The sequence below is a fragment of the Cyprinus carpio genome, chromosome A5, assembly GCF_018340385.1.
Source record: "Cyprinus carpio isolate SPL01 chromosome A5, ASM1834038v1, whole genome shotgun sequence".
NCBI lineage: Eukaryota > Metazoa > Chordata > Actinopteri > Cypriniformes > Cyprinidae > Cyprinus > Cyprinus carpio.
Genome location: NC_056576.1, coordinates 27,608,797 through 27,632,043, shown reverse-complemented (window position 1 = coordinate 27,632,043; position 23,247 = coordinate 27,608,797). Strand labels below are relative to the sequence as shown.

General features: G+C 36.4%; 1 protein-coding gene across 3 annotated transcripts; it reads left to right on the top strand.

Annotated features, from left to right (window-relative positions):
- The first annotated feature begins 9 nt into the window (after positions 1–9).
- Positions 10–23,235, top strand: LOC109096397 (homer protein homolog 1-like). Of its 3 annotated transcripts, none has more exons than XM_042756677.1 (9): positions 10–421; positions 7,571–7,727; positions 13,981–14,112; positions 15,822–15,914; positions 16,317–16,474; positions 20,666–20,822; positions 21,186–21,296; positions 21,414–21,494; positions 22,028–23,235. In XM_042756677.1, the coding sequence occupies exons 1-9, from the start codon at positions 417–419 to the stop codon at positions 22,214–22,216; spliced, it is 1,083 nt and encodes a 360-aa protein (XP_042612611.1). In that variant the 5' UTR covers positions 10–416; the 3' UTR covers positions 22,217–23,235. The 3 variants fall into 3 exon arrangements, with proteins under 3 accessions (XP_042612611.1, XP_042612610.1, XP_042612609.1); XM_042756676.1 differs by lacking the exon at positions 10–421 and adding an exon at positions 21,595–21,617 and having other exon boundaries at positions 7,298–7,727; positions 21,414–21,471; XM_042756675.1 differs by lacking the exon at positions 10–421 and having other exon boundaries at positions 7,301–7,727.
- Positions 23,236–23,247: the final 12 nt, after the last annotated feature.

Sequence of the window (23,247 nt, the reverse complement as noted above, 5' to 3'; positions counted from 1 at the left end):
TGTGGGTTATTGTGTGGTGTGTTATGACATCGATTGACAATAGTACAGTAGATTCATCTTTAGAGGCACACGCCCACCGAGAGAGAGGCAGCGGCTCTTGATTCACCCCAGCGCTGTCCTTACCTCGCGCTCTTCAAAATTAACATAAAGGCGCATTTTAGAATCGCGGAGATGCGAGGTGAGCCCATCGTGTGCCAAACTAACTGAAATTGGCCAGTATTAGTGGGTATTTCGCCGTGGGATCCATTCAGTGCATCTGACAGCCTACATACAGACGCGTAACGAGAGCCGCAGAATGCCGCTGCTCATAATGTGACTGACCGCGCGCGCCGCATCCGAAGCCGCTACATTCTGCTGGAAGAAGAAACTCGGTGATCAACAAATCGCGTCTCGTCTCAGGACAGAAAAACAGCAACATGGGGTAAGTCGCTTGTAAATAGCGAACCGTGCCATAGGAATTGGCAGGTCAGAGCATGATCGTTTTATCACCGGTCTTATGTGGACAGGGCACATAAGGGCAGCTATTCACGTTCGTGAACGCCTTTAGTGTCCATTATAGTCTGCATAGGAATGTATGAATTAGAAAATTACAATGTTTATTATAATGTATAATTATGGCATGAATATATTTATGTGCATTTTTTATTAAAATATCCTTCTCACACACACTAAAAATGTATAGCCTATCTATCTATCTATCTATCTATCTATCTATCTATCTATCTATCTATATATATATATATGATAGTGGCAACCATTTTTGACCACTGAGAGTACAGTCTGTTGGTCAGCTGTGTATGAACTGTGGTATTATTTTTTTGTGAATGATAACAGGCATGTACTGTGAATGAGAATGCACATTAGCTAATTTCATATATTGATGTGCTGCAGTGCCAAAGGCCTTTAATCTCGTCATGCTTACGTAATCTACATTTCAGCAGAGCATCGCTGAATGGCACAGCCTCATCAATGCAATTTTGGAGCCAATATTGGCGATGACATCTGATATATCTGTACATGGACATTCCAAAGCTAGGCTGTAGGCTGAACTAAAATATAGATTTTAAATAAAGGTGACCCTATGCATGGCTATTTAAACTTGGGTGCTTGAAGGGCCTTTCTGCTTACTATTCCTCTCGGTCTGAATGACCTAAAATCTTTTCATTGCCCGTATGTAGTTATTTAAAAACCAGACTCTTAATTATTTTCCCAGGGTAGTCTTTGATCAGTTTCTGGAAGTTTTAATTTTAAATGTTTTATCACATAAAGATTGATTTATTGTGGTGGCAAAGCATATTCTTTCATTTAATATATATATATATATTATATATATATATATATATATATATATTATATATATTATATTAATCTTTAATTGCTTTAAGGCCACTTCATTCTTCATTCTTAATTAAATTATCACCACTGAAAGATTCAAGGGCTGTTCAGGGAGTGTATTACTCTGGAGAAAATTATTCCCACTTCCTACTCAATTCAGCAGCACAATTCAATTTACTACATGCTGTACAGTGTTTGATTGTTATGTAGTATGGTTGCTAACATTACTGAACAGCTGTTGTTAGGGCAGTAGTGGGGGTAATAAAGATAATTTTTCTCCATAATAGAGAAATTTTTCTCCATAAGGAAACTGATTTTTAACAATAACTTATAAACCTGTAAAGACAGACCTACTGTGAGCTGAGGTTGTTAATCGATGGTATATGCTTTTGTTGAAGCCATCTGTTTGCATTATTTCAACATAATTTTATTTAAAAGTGGAATTCATGGTGAAATACTTCATCACCCATAATGCTGTACAGAATATTCCACCAATCAGAGAGTCACAGCCACCAAAGCACACCAAAAGAGCGCTGCTCTCCGCCCACTCCCATCAACCACTGCAAATGATGTAGTCCAGTCGGTCTCCCCAAGCTCTTAAAACACTTAAATATTTCTATAGATATTTAGATATATATAGAATGTTATTTTGTGATTCAACGCTGGTTGGCTTGGTTCACGGCTCATAATACTTTTAAATTTCCCATGGGAAAATTTAATAGAAAAAATATTTCAAGAACCAACGCTGCTGAAAAAGTGGTCGGCACTAAAGAAATGTGGTATTGGGGCTGTTGCTGAACGCATTGAGAAATTAAAGTGATGGAAAATATAAGCCGTGCTTCGGAGATAAATATTGTTAAATAAAAAGTGATCTGTTTTGCTTATTTTTTCTAAAACAGATGATTTTAAAGATCAAAACGAAGATTGATCATGCTACCCTACCAGCCAGGTTATGCAACAAATAAAACAACTTATCCATGTATGTCCACTACCTGTACACACTATTTAAGATCACTCAAGCTTGAAGTGTGGCAGAAGTTTCGTTTTCTTTGTTGTTTGTTAATTAATTGTTTGGAAAGAAAGATGTTTGTTTATGTAGTGGGTGTGGTTGAATTAGAGCTCTAGATGGTGGTGGGTTTAAGGTGGGTGGTGACAAATCATCTCCATTTTGTGTTGATGTTAACACAGAGCTGGGCTATGTTTGATTCCTTATATAATTGACCATCTCTTACATTTAACATTGTACAGTCTTAGCTTTGAGATACATTTGACTGTTGAATCCAGTGGATTGTATGATCAATCTGTTCAAACTAAGCAAATAGTTGTTTAATAGTTGCTTGTAACGACATTTTAAGTGATTCACCCTTTCTTAGATTGTTTTGAGGGTTTGTGCTTTCAGAAACATTTATAATAAAATTGAGCGTTCATTTAAATCCAGGTTGTTCTGCCATCCTATTTTTTCTGTGTGGGTGGTTGACATTTAACCATGAATTCATGAAACATGAAATGCAAAAATCTTACCAAGCAAGATATGAAAATCATGTAATTTATACTGTTGGCTACTATGAAAATACAAAATTGTAACCAAATTTTGTCATATTTTCTGTGCTAATCATTGAAGACGTTATGTGTGACAGATTATATACTGGTCAAGTATATACAAATTATTTTTCACTTCAGTCATTAAAAAATAAAGCATTAATTAATGCACATCAGTTTTTGTTGTAACATCACAGAATACTACAATTTTAAGCATTTTTATTGTACTTTGATGAATATATTTAAATTTTTTTTTTTATGAATGATACCAAGTATGTTTGACACACCATAAGATATTTATAATAAGAAAACGTTTTATAAAAATTGGTATCCAAAACAAGTTCATAAGCATATTCATTTATAAACATCCATTCTAATTTTAAGTAATTTTCACTAATGTGGCGGTTTAGTGTGGTAGTCTATTTACTGTTTCATTGTTTCCCCAAGATGCCTGTAATTCATTTCCTTTACTTGTTCTCTTTGCGCTTGGCATTTGTATTTTAACTTCAAAGTCTGTTTTACTCAAGTGAGAACAGAGTAAAATATGTAAAGTATTAATCTCAGCTAATGGGTTGCATTCACAATATAAACATATATTTTATATTACTACATTTTAATGGTAATGACCCTATGGGCAAAAAAAGCATGTGATGTCATGTGAACCATGCATGTATGGTGAATGATATTTTTTTTTTTTCTAATTTTTATTGTAATTATGCAATGAGCCTTTGATGCTCTTCAGAGATTTTCCACCTTCGTTGGGCAGTGTAAGCACTTGTCTATACTCTCTCTCCTCAGCTCTCCTCATTATTCTCCTCAGCTCTCTCTCTCCTCCACCTCACCTAAGCTATCCCTGCTTCTCCTTCTTCGTCTTCCTTTCTCACATTCCTGCACATCATCCCAGCAGCAGCTGATTAGAAGCACGCTAATGTAACTGAATATGGTGATTAATTATCCTGGGAATATAAGCAACGAACCATCTGTATCTGTGCTTGGGATTTTGCCCCCTTTCTCCATTCTATGGTTCCCACTTCTGATCCTATATGTAATTTATTGGGATTGATTGCGATTCTTCCTGGGATTTGAAGGGTGTAATCTGTGGAATTGGGTCAGAGGAGTGTAGGGTATGGGGATGGTATGGAAAAGCTCCATCTGCTGAGGACTGAGTATACAGTAGTCAAGACAGATGACCTTTACAACTGATTTGGGGCCAGTTGTTTTTAGAGTAGTATGTTGGGAAAGGGCCAATGAGCAGGCTATAGTGTAATGTAATTTCCTACACTCTTAAAAATAATGATTCCAAAAGGGTGGTTTAATTTTTTTCCCTAAAGAACATTTCAGTGAACAGTTCTTAAGAACATTTTTTTCTTACTGTGAAGAGCATTTGGATAAACATCTAAAGATTCTTTTTCCACTATAAAGAACCTTCTGTGCAGTGGAAAGGTTCATTGGATGTAAAGGAAGGAACTTTATTTTTAATAGTGCAATGCCCACATTTCAAAATCCAATCAACAACCAATGAATAGAACCAAGGTCACGGCTGTGTTGTTGGTCCAAGGTTGGATTGTGTTCATGTCATCTGTGACCTATAGTTTGTGTCTTGATTTGATTTATTTTACCTGCCCTTCATCAGTTAAGCCCTTACCTACTGTATAATTATTCTGGCATATTTTCTCTGTCTGATGTCTGGTCTCTTCAGTTTGTGCTAGCATGTATGTGTAGATTTTGCCCTGTTATTTGGATAATTAAAAGATAACTCTTCTTCATCATCTTCTCTGCCTTTTGGATTATTACACACAGTAGTGTGACAGAAGACCAGACCCAAACAGAAGTATAGCGGCATTTTTTGGTTGGATTCTTATTTTTTATTTTTTTTTCCCTTATGGACAAACCTGCCATTCTTCGCCTCCTGCTGGAGCAGGGGGAACACTCCCTTGAGGACCATACATGGGACTTTTTGGACCTAGCTTACCACTCTCATTACCCAGATGAATGTCGGATCACGTTTTGATTTTATCACGTGGGACTTAACAATGCCACAAAGGCTATATTGTCCAGGGAAGGTCCCCAGGGGAGCTTCGCCACTTTTGTGGAGTGGGTGCTGGTGAGCAATGATTCACCACTCACCATCTTTGATGCCAACAAGGATCTCACCAGTCCTACTCCCAAACCAGATTCCAACCAGCACTTCCATCAGAGAGACAGAGCTATCACTTTAGACCACCGCAGACACAGAGCCAGAGCCCACTGCGACCAAAGCCCTAGAGTACGCAGCCCAGATTATCGCCCCTTAACCTGATCCCAATAAGGAGTCTGACCAGATTTATTTCCTTCATCTCTGCCTAGCCCTGTCAGTCTGTCAAGGTTCTAGCCAGCCATGTATTTATTGAGTCTTTGCTGGATTTGTCCAGCCCTGAATTTTTGAGTTTTCGCTGGTTACTTTCAGTCATAAATCTATTTAATTATTTGCTGGTTTCATCCAGCCCTGACCCTACTGAATCTCCACATAGGGGATTCCTACCATCAGCTCCGCCTTGGCATAAGGCTCCCTTGTCTCAGCCTCCACCGGGCTACACCGGGCTCCCTCGTCCATCCGGCTTCACCTTGGTCAGTAGTTGACCATGTCCTGCCTGCTCCATTTTCCATCCCTTCGCCATCTTCTCTCATCTCTGTTGTCTCCGGTCGCTGGTCGCCATCCCTTCACTTGCTCTTGTCTTCTAGACTCTTTGTCGACACGAGGACATGACTTCTGTAAGTCACAGTTTTGTTGTGTTCGTGTCCTCTGTGACGTAGTTTCTTGTCATGTGTGTTGATTTGGTTTGTTTCACCTGCCCGTCATATATTAAGCCCTTAACTGCTGTGCATTTATTCTGCACTCTTGTCTCTGTCTGATGTCCAGTCTTGTCAGTTTGTACTACAGTAGCTTGTGTGTAGATCTTGCCCTGTTATTTGGATAATTAAACGATATAGACCTCTTCTTTATTGTCTTCTTTGACTTTTGGATTATTCCACACACTGTAGTGACAACCAAGTCCCTGCCCTATACTTTTTCTTTTCAAGTAATCCATGAAACATGAATGTATGTCACAACGCAGAAGAAAACTTCTGTTGCTACTCCCGTGTAATCGCAACTTTAACGTAAGATTGGGTATGCCCATTTTTTACTTCTACGAGGCCACTTTTAGTTATTTTAGCTGTACAAAAACTTCTTGATGTTGCAAACTGGTATTTGTTATCATATTATTTAAATGTAGCATTTTAACCACAACACACTGGTTTGTAGTGCCAATAATTAAAAATTATACTGCATGTTTTTATTCTTAGTTACTTACCTATAGCGACATTCACAAGAAATGGCCTATTTCTGTGTTAAAAAATAAGGTGGATAGATTAACTTTAAATATGCATGGAATATTGTGTTGATGCAAGACACTTGCAAAGTTGTTTTGTGCTTCACTACTGAATGAAGTATACTTGAAATATTCCACAATACCAACTTAAAAATCATCATTAGCTTACCATAGTAAATCAGAGTATGGCAAGAATACTTTTGTTCGCTGATTTATAACATACTTGCTCAATTTGGAAAATTTGAAACCTTTACCCTGAAGATTGTCTATAGTCCACCTTTAACTGATAATAAATGCTGTAAAAATTGTTGTTCTTTGTTAATTTATAATACCTCATGCATTAACTAATGTTATTAAGTTGAACCATACTGAGAAGTGTCACAGTTCAGCTTTAGCTGTGAATGGTAATTGCTGATGACATGTATGTATCACTCTGAATGAGGATAAATGTGTAATTGTATTGAGAAGAATGAGAAAAGTTCAGAGTGAGACAGCTCATCTGACTGGGACTCCCGTGTTCCTTTGTTCTCTTCGGCGATGATTGCCTATTATTCTAGAGAGTGATTATTCCTATCTGCTTGTGGTCCATGTGCTTTTCGTTGTTTTTTTTTTTGTTTTGTTTTGTTACCCAAGGTGATGATAATGTTCCTTCCAACCTTCGAATTTCACTGTGCATGGCCTCCAAGATGACTAAATTCTTAAAGGGACAGTTCACAGAAAAATGACAATTCTATTATAATTTACTCACTCTCGTGTTGTTCCAAACCTGTATGAATTTACGGTATTGTTGCCGTTGTTAATGCAACCTTAAAATGCAGCACTGGAAAACTTGACTGGGGTGTTTATGAAATCCACTCATGTTCTTAGAATAAAAGAAGTCATGCACATTAGTTTATCTAGTATTTATGTTACCTTCGTCTATGTGCAATTATCAGAGCTAAGCTGTCTGGGAAAAGAGCCCTGACATGCTCTAAGTGTGGTCCAATGTGTACAAACATACTTCCGACAGCAAAGATCAGGTCAATAGGGGTGGGACTGCACAGATTACTGCGTCCCTGACTATATTTAGTGTCCATCCCACACGGCCTCAGGCAAACAGCTGACATTTCCATATCAGCTGGGCTTTGAATGGTCGCCTTGCACTGGTAGCAGGGCACTTATGTGTCTGACTGGTTAGGACAGACCCAGGTTTCTACCTGGGTTCAAACAGTGGTAATCAGCAGCAAGATGGAGGCTGAAGAAATGGTGATCCGTCTACCGGGCCGTTCCAGCGCACCTGGAGGAATTGGAGAGACAACGGTGCTCAGGCACAAAGAGGTTCACCACTTTTTCTTCCTACCTTTCAGGGAGCAGCCCATCTACAGCACCCGGGCACACGTCTTCCAGATAGACCCCAACACTAAGAAGAACTGGATGCCCACCAGCAAGCATGCGGTCACTGTATCATACTTCTATGACAGTACCAGGAACGTGTACAGGATCATCAGCTTGGACGGCTCAAAGGTAATGTGTTTTTTTTTTTTTTTTTTGGTACTACACTCTTAAAAAAGTTTTTGTTCTATGAAGAACCATTAACACCGATGGAACCTTTCCATTTCACAAAATTTTTTATTTTATGGCATCACTGTAAACCCCCCTTTTGGAACCTTTATTTTTAAGAGTGTATAGGACTGCAAAGGACTTGGTGGAGATTAAAGGATTGTCTTCTGTCCAGGAAAAGCATCTGATAATGCTTTCCAAATCTCAAAAATAGAATGTGAGTTTGATGCATCAGTTAAATTAGCAGGAATCTTTTGTGCTCAAGAGATTGTAATATGCGCAGGACCGACCTGCTAGAGATTGCGATCAAACATATTCCCTTGAATAGAAGTGGATTAGTTCACTCTCCCTGTGGAGAGCAGCATGCACTTGAATTGGTCACTGCTGTGCAGCGTTAAACAGTGGATGTAATGGCCAAATAATCCAGGAAACATCAACAGACAGTAGAAGCGACTCTACATCCGCTAGAGTAAGTCCATCCATCTTACCGTAGACTGTTTACTCTAAGGCTTTCATAGTTTTACCCATTTATTTTGATGTAGATCATGTATTTGTCCACACTACTTGGAATCAGATCACTGCAGATCATGTATATCCACCATCCTCCTGAAAACTAACTGTTGATATCAGCCAGATGGTTTTGTACGCCAAATCACAAACCCTTGGACACAATTAATGTATGATTCGCAAGCATTGCTCCTGCAGGAGTGGACACACTACAAACTATTGCTTTCAACCATTACCCCAAAATTAGAAAATTTGATTTGAAAGCCAATCACACGGAATGTTTCATGTGCAGTCATAACCATATCCCTATGGCAGTTCCTAAGCTTCAGCAGAAGAGGATTTAAAATAGCTCCCACAGTATGACTGAATGTGCTTGTGAGTTGAGATGCTCAACCCTCCCCTTAGCTTTTGGTTTCAGAGACAGAAATAACATGTGATCCAGTGCACTTTGCACTGTGACACCTACACAACCAAGAGTACACTGTTTATCAGCAGTTCATCCTGTTTGATCCATATTGAGTTTGTGTAGGCCTTAAACATACCATAAGGTCAACAATATGACGCTCATTTTTGTACAGATCTATAATTTATTCAAAAATACACTGAAATGCAAATTATAGCTATAATGACTTGAATGCATCTCTTCTGTGATGAGCATGTTTTTAATTTCTAAATAAGATTCTTTTTGTTCTATTGCACAACGTACATGAATTAAAAAATATAGAAATCCTTGATAAATGAATGGAATGGAGTGGACCCCTGCAGACACGGTGTGTCACACGGTCAACAAGTCTGTGAAAATATCAGATAATTTGACCTTTTCATAATCTTTTGATATGATCTCACCCCCATACATTTTTGCAAAGAAATTAAGTAGTGGTGTTACAAAGATATTGACATCCACAGTTGCATGCACAATTATAATGCCTTTAAATGTTACTGTTCTTTATGAGACTGCAGCAGGGAATGGGGTCAGTGCAGCAGCTGTAATTATAGTCTGATCTTAAGTCAATTCTGAGCCCTGCTGGGAATTTCAGTTATAGCTCACAGTGGCTGAAGGTATTAGCAGGATGCTACATTGATTGAAGAGCTCATGTAAAGCCTGACATGATATTTAAGTTCTGACCATGTCTGTGTTTTCTCCCTTTACCCCTATGCAGTTTATTCTGCCCTTACTTTTGTATGGTACAGCTGATTGTGGTCCTGTCACTCTGAATGACAGAGACTTGTCACTAAAGCCTTGTTCTTATCTGAACCACTATTGACCTGTGATAGGCAGTAGCACAGCCAGCCGTAAGGTCTCTATCCACTAAGTGCTATTCACATTATCTTAAATTTAACTTCACTTGACAGTTTTTGATCAAATGCAGTTTCAATTTAGTTTGGACTTTTCTTTGAGGACTTTTCTTTTTCACATTTTTGCCATTTTATTAATAGAAACAATAATAAAAGTAAAAACACAACAAATTTTTAGTAGCATGCTACATAGCTTAGTCATTTTCAAATTAGTGAAGCTTTTCTAGTTACATGCAGTGTTTTGGCAGTAGTAGTGTAGCATCATCACTTTACACACTTCATTAATTTTTTTTTTTTTCAAACCGAGTGCATTCTCCTAGTCCATTTTTAGTGAATCTGCTTGTTTAAATGTTTCATATAAAATAAAAGATTGAAAAAAGATTCACTTATTCATCCATCAAGTCCCAGTGCAACATTATTGGTTCATCGTGACAGCATTCATGTGACTCTTGTACACCCTAATTTATTTATGTAAGTTAGAATGTTAAATTGATACTTTGGGAGGTTTAACCCCCTGCACTAAATATCCTTTACCTAATTTGGTGTTTATGATTTAAAAATTAAACCCGAAAATCTGTCACTATGCTATATTATTACCAAATCTTGAATTCAATCTTGTTGTCAGCTTGTTTTCTTTCAATCAGCAAAGGTTTTTTATTTCTTTTTGGAACTGATTAGTCATAAGTCTCATTGATTTCAAGTCTTTGAGTGAAAAAAAAAACACATTATAATTGCATATGCTCAAATCAGTTCCAAAAAAAATATATATATATAAAAAATGTTACCTGCCGTTTCTTTAAGGACAATTCAGGTCTACACCAAGTTTTTTCATTGTATATCTTGTTGCTTGGGAGGTGTCATGAAATGGTCAGAAAAGTGCAAATGCAATGCGCCGGACACAAACTTGTGATGCTAAACGCTAGACCATGATTGCCCTATTTTAACCCCTGGCAGATTGCAAAAGTGGCATGAAACGGACAGCTTCTTCCACCAACAGAGACGTTAGACTTAGCACTGTTCTTTGCTGCTGTCCACCCACTGCACAGCTTTCAGCTGTTCTCATGCAATTACAAGCCTGAAGTGAGTGATTATACAGCAGGCTGCGTGGACTCTTGCCGAGCCGTCTGCATCTGAAAATAAAGACAAATACCAGTTTCAACATACACAGCAATCTGCTAGCTGAGCAGCACATGCACAAGAGCATGAAAAAAGGTTCAAACTGTGAAGTTCCTGAACTGGACTTCCATTCATACACATGCTTATCACTTCATTAGGTTTACTCCACTTAATGTGTTCATTAAGCACAGCACAATCATCAGTCATGCTGATGCAGATGATCAAACACTAACCATGGATTTGTTAGAAAACCTTCAGTTTAGTTGTTAAGTAATTTGATTATTATATTTGTACATTTTCTGGAGAAAATAATGAGCTGCTTGCCCATGTAAAACTTGTTGCTATTATACTAGGGTTTGTTATTTTTAGTGTGTTGCTATGTTTGTTATACTGCAATTCTAGGTGCTATAGTATTTGAAAGCGCTGTTGATTTCATTTTTTACTTTATGTATGCCAAAAGTTTCACTACTGATTATGTGCCTTGAGGGATCCAGTTGGATGGAGGTGTCTGCATAGAGCACATTAGTGATTCAGAAGTGTTTGTCCCATTCATTTTCTTCATAGGCAATTAAAAAGCGTCCTTAATAAAGAGTTCTTGGAGGAAACTCAACCATCGCCAATGTCAGTCACAGCAATACATCAATTGGTTCTATACAATGAAACATTTGAAAAGATGAAGGTACTTAATGTTTTTTCTTTTCTTTTCTTTTTTTCTTTTCTTTTTTATAAGGGCATATTAATTCAATAATACCACCATTCAAAAGTTTGGGGTCGGTTCTTTTTATAATTTTCAAAGAAGTCTCTTATGCTCACAAAGGCTGCATTTATTTGATCAAAATACAGTAAAAAATAGTCATATGGTGAAACATTTTTCAATTTAAAATAGCTGTTTTCTATGTGAATATATTTTAAAATGTAATTTATTCCTGTGATGGCAAAGCTCAGTTTTCAGCAGCCATTACTCCAGTCTTCAATGTCACATAATCCTTCAGAAATCATTCTAATATGCTTATAATTTATTCATGTGGTAATTTAATTCCAGTCGTCATTGTCATCTTTTCTTGGAGGAACTGAGCAAAATGTCATTTTGGAAATCTTTTTTATTTATTTTATTTTTTTTACAGGTAATGAGCATTTGAGTATTTGTCTGAAATGATGCTTGTTTCAGAGTACTGAGAACTAAAATTAACTATGGACATGTGGACTATCACTTCTGAGCTCTGCTGTTGCTGCAATTCCCATTGCTATGGTAACAGCAACTTCATGATTGGTAGATCTCTCTTCAGGATTATGTGTAATTTACCAGATATTCATTGCTTAAAAATGATATGAAATTGAAATCATGCTGATTCCACAGAGGCATATACCATCACTTAACAACCTCAGAGCTCATAGCACATTTGTTTTAAAAGATCTACAGTATGTGCAGTTGAAAATGAATGGGATTTTAACTTCCAGAACTCTGCTGTTGTGCCCTGTAGGTTAACATTTAATATCTGCGGGAATGATAACTACTGGAAGTATAGAACAGAGGGAACAGCATTCATCCTTCCAACCTCTCTGAGGCAATGATTGTATAACATGTCACACACACACACACACACACACACACACACAGGAAGCTGTGAAATTACACATTTGTGTGTGTCCATTTGGCCTTGTTCTGGAAGTGTGTGGGAGTATGAGAACCCTCGAGGCCTTTTATCCACGCAGTCTTCATGGATTGCTATGCTTTGTGCATCCATCTATTCCATGTAACCCATCTTAAAGAAGTACACTGCAAAAAAGATATGAGAATATGAGGCTTATAATTAAAACAAATCAAAAATATCTGGAACAGGATAAACACCATGATGTGAAGCTATTTATGTACAGATGTTTAGATCTTTCTACTGGAAAACTGATACTGATTAAGAATGGGATTTTGCTGTGAAGATGCCTGAATCTCTAGATGCTCAAATTATCATTATGTGAGTTATTGCACAGAATATGTGCAACATTCACAGTGCATCTCTTTCCTCTCTCTCCTTCTCCTTCGAGTTCTTTCCTCCCTCCTTATTTGCTCTCGGTTTCACACCCCCACAAACACATTCACTGCCAGTGACTGTCATCATTTCATCAATAACATTTCACAGGCTTATAACGCAGGAACTATCTTGAGATGTACTGAAGGCAGTTAAGTGTTTGTGAGCATACATTTCTGACCACGTCCTGACCATCTCATTTAGACATTTTTAAAACATTTTTAAGACCAACTTCTCACTATATAGCAAATACGCTATTTAATTATTCCAGAATTTATCACTGATCAACTTTAAATGCCATCCTGGAGCATTGTCATTAAATCCACGCAGAATGTGTGCGGCCAAATATTTCTGTTTAAACACCTGTCATTCATGATGTTCCACACATCCTCTGCCCTTTCATTCTCAGAAAAAACTGTCACTTTTACCTTTTCAAAAGGTAGCCTACTAATATGTGACATTTAGGGGTAAATAAGGTACAAAAATGTACCTTTTAGTTTTTGTACCATGGAATATTTTTCAGTGAATTTAATTTTATTTAATTTAATTTTTTATATTTGCTAGTTTGAGCATATTAATAAAAGCTATCACTTTAAATAGTTTTTTGTGAGAAAATTTACTATTTTAATTAATCTTTCTTTCGGTTTTATTTTTTTTGTGTTGTGATGTTATTTTTTTTGTTTGGTATGATAATGTTGTGTTGGGGGGGTAGGTTAGTTTAATGTGTTGTTTTATTTTTTTTTTGTTATATTATTTATTAATTTTGAATTAACTTTATTTTTATATTTCCAGTTTTCATTTTAGTTTCATTTTGTGTATGCACTTTTGTCATTTTTGTTTTTAAGATTTCTGTTCAGCATTTTTAGTTTTAGTAATTTTAATATTTCAACTTTAAGTTTTTTCATATAATATTTGATTTTATTTCAGCTTTATTTCAGTTAACGAAAATAATTGTTTTATTTTTAGATACCAATAACAACATTTGAAATATCAAAGGCCATATTTGAACTTATTGACTTCAAGGCCACATCTCAGATAACAGATCTGCACGAATATGAAGATTCACTAATGGACCACACTCTTTCACACACTATTTCTTGCTGTGTTTTGACCCAATATACAGTCAGCCCATGTTATGGACCCTATTTAGCCTATTTTTAGCTATCTTAAGCTTTCATCTTAAACGTTTCATGGCCAGATTTTTCATCGTAGTGTGCGCTTATGTTTTTAACAGGCTTTTCAAAGAAGTTTTTTTTTTTTTTTACTTCTCACAGGCAATAATAAACAGCACTATCACCCCGAACATGACCTTCACGAAGACATCTCACAAGTTTGGGCAGTGGGCAGACAGCCGTGCCAACACAGTGTATGGGCTGGGTTTCTCCTCTGAGCATCATCTGGCCAAGGTGAGTGGAAATCTCTCTCTCTCTCTCTCTCTCTCTCTCTCTCTCTCTTTCTTTTTGGTCTTGCTATCTCTCATTTTCTTCACTGTGCCTCTGGAGGTCTTGTTCTCCCTTTCTTTCGTTCTCTTCCACCCCCTGTGTTTCTGAGCTGGGGAACACCTACACACTGTGCCCTAATGAGGATCTGTACAGTCATCAGTGTGTGGGAGGCTACTTCTGTGCAGTGCTTTCCTCTCTTTCGCTCCCTCTATCTCTCGCTCCTCTGCATTATGATGATGCATTGTCAGGAGCTGGGGGTAGAAAACTTCACCACCTCTTCTCGTCTTCCTCCTCTCGTTTTTATTCTCTCTCACTCTCCTCTTTCTCTGTTTCTTTTGCTTTTACATGTGCTGTATTTATTTACTTTATAAAAAGTTAAGTTTTATCGCCATTATTTATTTATCATTTTGAAAATGTCGTGTTCTTTTATTCACCTTAATGTTGTTTCTGATCCTCGGCAAATTATTTTATGGAACACAAAATTTGAATTTTCTTCAAGAATATTCTGGCCACTCCTGGTTACTGGTGCCTTCCCAAAAAAGTAAATAAATACATAAATAAGATAATAAGATAAATAAAACACACCACAACAGTATCATAAAATAGCTGAACAAGTTATTTCTACATAGTTTAACTTAAAAAATAAATAAATAATAAAAATTGCTAAATAAAACAACAAACATAATAAAAATAAATGCAAAGCACCATAGCTATCATCATAAAATAGCACTGAACAAGTTATTTCTACTTGGTTTAACTTAATAATAATAATAATAATAATATGTAACTTAATTAAGTCAGGTTAATTCAGTCATATTAAATAAGTGAACTGTCTCTTTAATAAGAAATGTTTGAGATACTACAAACCTTCTCTCGGTGAGATATATTCACTCTTATTTAGTACTTTTAAAACTTATTTCAGTTAGTTGCCAAGGAAAACGTATTATTATTATAAGTTTTTTTAATTTAATTTTGATATGTTTTTTTTAATTTAGCTTCATTTTAACTTTGTATCTGAACTTACTAACTCCCGTCTCAAATAACAGGTTTGTACCAGTATGAGTCACGAGACAATAATGGATCACACTCTTTCACATACTATTTCTTGCTGGCTGTTGACCCAATTTGTCAGTCAGCCTGTTTTCTGTTTTCTCAAAAAAAAAAAAAAAAGCCTGCTGTAAGCCTTCTCTCTCTGAGGTGTATTCACTCAAGAACTGATGATGTTTAAACATTATTAATGGAACACCATAGCCCTGGCCCAAAAGTGTACAGAAACCTCCCTGCCGGATATTCAGAGGGAAATACTGCAGTCCTTCTAGAGCTCTGGAAGCTTTAATGGAAGCAGTCTATATTGGGAACTGTGACCATTGCTCCTTTTTTAGCACAGATACCAACCCTGAAATAGTTCATCCATGTAAACACATAAACATGGCATCCTTATTTCTGTCTCTATGTACAACATTAAAAAAATCAAGAATTAAAAATCAAAAGCATAAACAGCTTTTTATATGCATCAGGCTTTACTTAGCTAGCTTGACCATCAAGACTTTCTCGGTCGAATAAGCTTCAGCAGGAAGATCATGCTGGTTGATCAGCTGGACCAGCGAGACTAGCACTCACCAGTCACTAAAAATCCACTTAATGTGATGATTAAAACCTCTTTCTCTTCTCAGTTTGCAGAGAAATTTGCAGAGTACAAGGAAGCAGCCAGGATGGCCAAGGAGAAGTCTCTAGAAAAGATGGAGCTGGCAAGTTCGCCCTCTCAGGTATGTCCTGTAATGTCTGGAGGGTGGTCCTGTTGCATATTGTGTTGACATGGAATGAAGTTCGCTTGAATAAAATCTCTTCTTCAAAACCATCATTCGAAAACTCTCAAAATTGTCATTCAAGGAGAAAATATACAGTAATTGTAAAAATCCTTATCCGTAGTTGTTTTTTGCAATCAGTATATTTTCCATTCACGATTTATTCTTATTAGTATAGTAAAACAATGACGTCCGTAAAAACTGTTCACAACATTTCAGGCTCCAAGGGATATCTCCCTGGTCTCTGCGAAAAATGTAGCTTTCCTAAATCCCGCCATAGTAATTAGCAGCTTAACAGTTAAATGTGTAAAAGAAGATTATGTATGGAATATGTAACAAATAACCAGATTTGTTGTTTCACAGGAATCGCCTGCTGACATTCATTCCCCTCTGACTCCACCCGTGACTGCGGACCTCTGCCGAATCAATGGCACTGGTGATGACGTCACTCTGTCTGACGTGTCACCGAATTCTATGCTCCAATCAGACCTTTCCCCAACAACACCGACCCTTGCACACAGGTAACTGGGGCTTAGTGTAAAATCTATTCAGAATTATGTTATGTTTTGGTATGTAATTATGTTTTTGTTAATATCAATGCATCCTTAGTCTAATGAACATTTTACTTAAACTTTAATTTAAAAGTGGTGTCATGACAGTCACAAGTTTATTGCGATTTTTTCGACCACTTTTAAATTATTTACAGTATGAGTGTTCAGACACTTGTTCACGAGTATGTACTTTACAGCCTTTTCAGTCTGACTGCAAAGGCAACATTTAGAGCCCATTTCACCAAGTCTCGAGATGCTTAAAATTAGTTGAGCAATCCTGTGCTGCAGGTTCAAAAATAGCATCCCAACATTTCTTACATAATCTCAGGTTAATGTTTCACTCTCACCTGCCACTTGAAAAATACTAACCGATCATTGGATGCAAATGCACGGTGAACCAAAACGCATTCAACCACCCACACTGCAGTTCTCTTCCAGACAGCTATATCTTGTGTTAGATTTTTTGTCATGCTTTTTAGAAGCATGCATCAATAACTATATATTTTTTCACTGTAATATGTCCAGATAAGACATAATTATATAAGACAGCGGCATGTTTTCAGCCCAGAGCAAATGTGACTTATGAAGATGGAGGCGGCATCATCTGTTTGGCTTTGCAAAATGAGTCAGAAAACCCACTGTTAAGTCAACACAAACTTTTTGTTTACAATGTGACCTTAAACAGGATTGTCTTTAGTCCACGTGAATTCATATTTTTGTGAACAAATTCATATGGCCTTTTTTGTCTTTTTTTTTCAGACACGTGTTAAACACTTGCCAAGTCTGCTCCTACTGATAGCAGCATTTCACAGCTGTTTGTCATGACTTCTTATGCAACAATGACTGTAGATGCAACAAAAAATCTGAACATCTGTTATTATTTTTAGATGGATATGCATACTTATGTCAGCAGAACTCTTGTGATGTTGTGTTTTATTAGTTTGTGTTTTGAATTCTTTTGTAGAGAAATCGTTTTCTGATCTTTCCTGCAACTTTTTTGGGGAGAATCTTTGCATCCTTTGTGACTTTGTTTTATGGTCTTTTTTTGTATCAAGTTGTGTTACTAAGGTTGATATTTGTAAACCTGAGAAAACATTAAATGCCATTCCACTTCAATTTCTCAGTTTGCTGAAGTTTTCCAATTTGTATTTTAACAATGAATTTACTGTAAAACTGGTCGACGTTTGTAAGTGATCTTAGTGAAGCAGATTGTCTTTTCGGTTTTGCTAAGACTGACTCATAATACTGTGATATTATATGAAATTAGTTCATCGGTGAGATTGATTTTGAAGTAAAAAACACAAAGATGACCTGACTTAATAAAAAAATACTGTTTCTGTGGCTTGATATGTAAATGTGTATATGGGTCATAGATTAGCCTGTAGAGTGTATTCGTTCTGCTTTGGCTTTTATTACACGGTGAGTGATTTGAAGGCATTTCTTCAAACAGGAATCCTCTTACAGTCTTGTGCAGTACATTAGAGTGAGTGTTGAGGGGCTGGTTGGGCAGTTGCCACAGTGTAGTGAATCACATTTACAGTGGGGCTTAGTATGAGATGTACACCAAAATGTGTGGTCCACCAATCAATAGTCTTAAAACTTCATTAATTACTGCTCTTTATGTGGCATATGGAAAACAGTCCATTTTATTGGTGATCTAAAATGTATACATTTAACAGAAAGGCACTGTGAGTCCTTTGAAAAGATATGCATGTTGATTACTGGGCTGCTGGAGCTCTGAATAGAGGAACGATCAGATGGAGATTGTTTATTGATTCACATTCAGCAGGCTTGAAGGACAGTCACACTGACATTGTGCTGTTCTTTGTAGTTATGTAGTGCTGACAGCCATATGCTTCCGTGCACCTGCTTGTATACAATGGCCCTTTAAAATAATGTCACTTGGAGTGATATTTCATATTTAATGCAATGACATGGTATGTTTTAAAGTATAGCGTAAAAGTCCAAATACTTTTAATATATGAAATGAGAGGCTTGAAAGACTTGAATTCAAATGATAATAATTTATTACATGGAAACAATGTATTCATCATAAACATATATCATTTTAAGACTGAGAATGAAATAACATGCAAGGAAAACAGTCCTTAAATTTGAGTTTTTAAATTGTTGTTGACTAAACTATCAATTATATAGTGAAATCCATAAAGTCACACTCAACCAGTTCTTATGTTTTGTGAAATTTCCCTTCAAGGCTATAGTGTCTTCTTTATTTTTTTTTTGTCTTAAAAATCACAACTGTTAAATCTAGAAGTCTATATTTAATTCTCGATTAAACAATAAAGACTGAACAAACACTTAAACATGATATAATATACAACATATATTGACTTACCAGACTGAAGTCCCTGTTTCTCTTAGCTTGAAGCTGAAAGACTTCACTCTCATCTTCTCTTCTCTCTTTCTCCTGCAGACGATCATTTCTTCTCCTTGTGTGCGGCGCTTTATAGCCATGTGTGTCTCCAGCCTATTGTGTCACAGCTTCAGTAGGAGTCGGAGCATGTGGGTTGAGGTGTTGTCTGTCAGAGCGGGGGTCAGGGAGGAGGCGATCACGTCAGCCGCAGCAGAGGTGCTGGCAGTGGGGGAGATGAAAGGGAATTGGCGTCGCTCTGTAGTGTAGGCGTCAATGCTAAGGACTCTGTGTTGGTTCTCTACACGTGTCTTGAGCACTGGTTGCGTGGTTAAGCTGGGGTGGAGTGTGTGGCGGGACGCAGAGGAGTGGAATGTGTGATAAGATGATAAGAGGATGACAGCGGATGGGATTCCTCATAGTGTTTTGGAGATGTGGATTGGTTATGTGTTCGCTGGCCCTGTGACAGCATCACCATTTCAGTCAGTGCATGAGGATCAGAACACATTGTAAATTTATGCTTGATTTTGTTTGTCACTACACGAAGAACACAGATGGGCTGAGGAGAGATGGTCATTGCATAACCAAAGAATTAGCTTCTTTCTTTTGTCTTTGAGACTTTCTGTCTCTTTATAATCATTAGGTGACTTTCTACTTTGATCTATTTCAGCTTGTCACATTCCATCAGTCTTTTTATTGTAATATTTATGCAAATGACATTGAACTTGGATCACAGAGTTTGTAATAATCCTCGTTTATTGCTCTTGAACTGCGTCCAAGTCTTGGTAAAATATAGAAAGGTCAAATTAAAAAACTCTCGTACCTGAATCCAAAAGAACAGTTTTGTAACATAAATAGCTTAACTCACTTTTGATCAGGTTAATGCAATAAAAGCAACAAATAATAATGATAAAAAAATCTTATTGATCCTAAAACTTTGAATGGTAGTATAAGATATTAAGATATATGAAATTACTGTTTAATTCTGGTCTTTAAAAACTGGTCAGAAATAATAAAATTAAACAGTTATTTTATTCTATTGACAGCCCTAGTTTGTTTCAATCTTATATAACTCAACTTAATACAAAGCAATATTCTCAAGATAATATTTTAATAATTTGTGTTGGCTTCAGTACTGTGACAATATAAAGGCCAATTGTTCAGTTTTAGAAAATGTTATATTTTTAATAGGGCTGTCAAATGATTAATCACGATTAATCACATCCAAAATAAAAGTTTTGTTTACATAATATATTGTGTATACTGTATTTATTATGTATATATAAATACACACACATGCATGTATATATTTAAGAAGAATATGTTATATATTAAATATATTTATATATAATATTAAATATAAGAATATAAATATATAAATGTATATACATGTAAATATTTTCTAAATATATAATCTATGTGTGTGTATTTATATATACATAATAAATATACCCTGGCCTGTACACATACATATATTATGTAAACAAAACTTTTATTTTGGATGTGATTAATCGTGATTAATCATTTGACAGCCCTAATTTTTAAACAATATTTAAAAGGATTCCATTTTTAGGTGAACTATCCCTTTAAGCCTTTATACATTAAAATATTCAGCTGCCTTTATATTTTGGTAAGTAGCTCCCTCACAGAGGAAAGTGGGGGTACTTTGAGAGTACTAAGTTTGATAACCCCTGGTCTTTAGATTGAATCCCAAGTCTCAGGACATTAACAATCAAGGATATAAATCATTCAAGTTTGTTTTTAATGTTATTTTTATTTTTGTTCTACAGCCCGGCAACCAACAAACACTGGGAAGCAGAGCTCGCAGCACTAAAGAGCAACAATGCCAAGCTCACAGCTGCTCTGCTGGAGTCCACAGCCAACGTCAAACAATGGAAACAGCAACTAGCAGCTTATCAGGATGAGGCTGAAAGGCTACACAAACGGGTGAGGAAGGGAGGGTTGACTTTTACCATTTGGAACTCCATATCATGAACATAATATCCTAGGGTTCAAATAGCTGATTTTGATCTAGTCTTGTCATTAAGTTGTATTGTTACTGTTGGTATATTCTTTAATTGTTTTTTGATTTTTTATTTGGTTTATGTATTTTCATTGGTCATTACTGTTGCTGCTCATTTACATAAAGTTCACATAAACAAGGCTGAACTTTTTTCCATAGTTTCACCAACTGTCAGAAAGAAAAAAAAAACACTTTTCCAAATCACTCTCAATGTTAATGCCCCTTAAGTGTATATCTTTGTAACCATTTGTGACAAGCAACAACATTTTTTTTTCTTCTGTCTGCAGGTTTCAGAATTGGAAAGCCAGAGTAGTCAAACCAATGTGATCAAATCCCAGAAAACGGAGCTGAACCAAACAATAGAGGAGCTGGAGTGCACATTAAAGGCAAAAGAAGAGGTACTTCTTGTTGTTATGTATGGTCATAATATAATGTATTCTTTCATTTTCAGTTTTAATAGCTCTGCAAGATTCAACTCTGATATTTAAAACATCTTTCCTGTGTGTTCTTCATAGGAAATGGTGCGATTGAAAGAAGAAGTAGAAAATGCAAAGCAGCTACAAACTCAGAAAGATGAACTCACCAAAAAGTTAGAGGTACGGACTGTACTAAAAAAAAATGGTGCGATTGAAAGAAGAAGTAGAAAATGCAAAGCAGCTACAAACTTATATATATATATAAGTTTGGCTCAGAAAGATGAACTCACCAAAAAGTTAGAGGTACGGACTGTACTAAAAAAAAGTCAGCATGTATTTTGAATGAAATTAATATTTTTATTCAGCATTTCAAATTGCTGTCTTTTCTTTCTATTCATCAAATAATCCTGAAAAAATGTATGATGGTTTCCACAAAAATATTAAGCAGCACAACTTTCAGCATTGATAATAAGAAATGGTTTTTTTTTTTTTTTTTTTACAATGAGCATATTAAATTTATTTCTGAAGGATTGTGTGACACTGAAGACTGGAGTAATGGCTGCTGAAAATTCAGCTTTGCCATCACAGGAATAAATTACATTTTAAAATGTATTACAATGGAAATATGTTATTTTAAACTGTAATAATATTTCACAAAATGAATGCAGCATTGGTAAGCATAAAAGAATTAAGAGACATGGTGTGTGTTACAGGACACAGACTTGCGGAATAAGGAGCTTGAGGAACAATTGGCTGATCTGGAGCAACGTCTGGAGTCAAGTCAAGTGGACCAGGAGAGCCTTCGCAAGAACCTCAAAACCCTGCTGGAGATTCTGGATGGAAAGATCTTCGAGCTGACAGAGCTGAGAGACAACCTAGCTAAGCTCATAGAGGACAGCTAGACTCCTCCACCTCTCACATCAAAACTTTCCTCCTTCACGAAATACACAGCGTCTGATTCAGGCCGAGAGAGTCTGATGTACTTTCGACTGTAGGACTCTCTTTCACTCACTTACACGGAATGATTAACCTTTGTTTGCACTTGATTTTGTATTTTTGAGGTGGGTTCATTCTTTTCAGTGCCACTGCTACCTACCGAATTTTATTGTCAACAATACACCTGTACTTTTATCGATGTTTCCTTGAATTCTCCCCTGAAATAAGCAGCCTGCAAAGAACATGGCTGCATATAGGCTCCTACTTTTTAAAGGTGCTGGTTTTGTGTGCCTGGCTATTGGCGTTAATGGACGTTTCTTATGCTGCTGAGGACACTATATGAATTACACTGACTGGATCTTCAGTCGTATTTTAAGACTGGATATTCAGAGCCATATGTTGTAGCCAAATCTTATTGGCTTGCCTCTTCCCCTTCATGGAAACTGCCTCAAAGTTCAATCAGTCAAAGTTTCAGGATACTCAACCACTGACCTAAAAAGCTCTTGACATTTAGCAGACTTTGAGACGTAGATGTGGCATATGCTTTAGGCCTGTAATATACACTGAGCAATATTAGTGTGAGTGTCTATATGCCAGATTAGTGCAAGCCACCTCAATGCATCCGTCAGGTACTCAAACAGTCAATGAACAGAATCGATTTATGGCCTGTTATACATAAACTCTGGATTTCTCCAATGACCAGTGCAATGCTTTTGGATCGTATTGGCCTTATTATAATCCGTATCTATACATTTTTCAGGATTTTCTCGAAGACGAAGATCTTCCTTTGTTTGTTGACTTACCAAATGCAATTATGTACTCGATTCCTTACAATTTTCAATAACAATATTAGTGTGATATTTAAAAAGTCCATCCTGCTGATGGGTATAACGATACATATAGATCACTGTCAGTATGATTGTATTTATATGTGGGAAAATTCTGTTTTAAATTTCCCAATGTTAATAAAGACTATTTAAAGATATCTGGCCACATT

Coding starts and splice junctions, on each gene's coding strand:
- LOC109096397 (XM_042756676.1), top strand. CDS start 7,452: ATGGAGGCTGAAGAAATGGTGATCCGTCTACCGGGCCGTTCCAGCGCA. Junction 7,728..13,980: donor TCAGCTTGGACGGCTCAAAG/GTAATGTGTTTT, acceptor TACTTCTCACAG/GCAATAATAAACAGCACTAT. Junction 15,915..16,316: donor TGGCAAGTTCGCCCTCTCAG/GTATGTCCTGTA, acceptor GTTGTTTCACAG/GAATCGCCTGCTGACATTCA.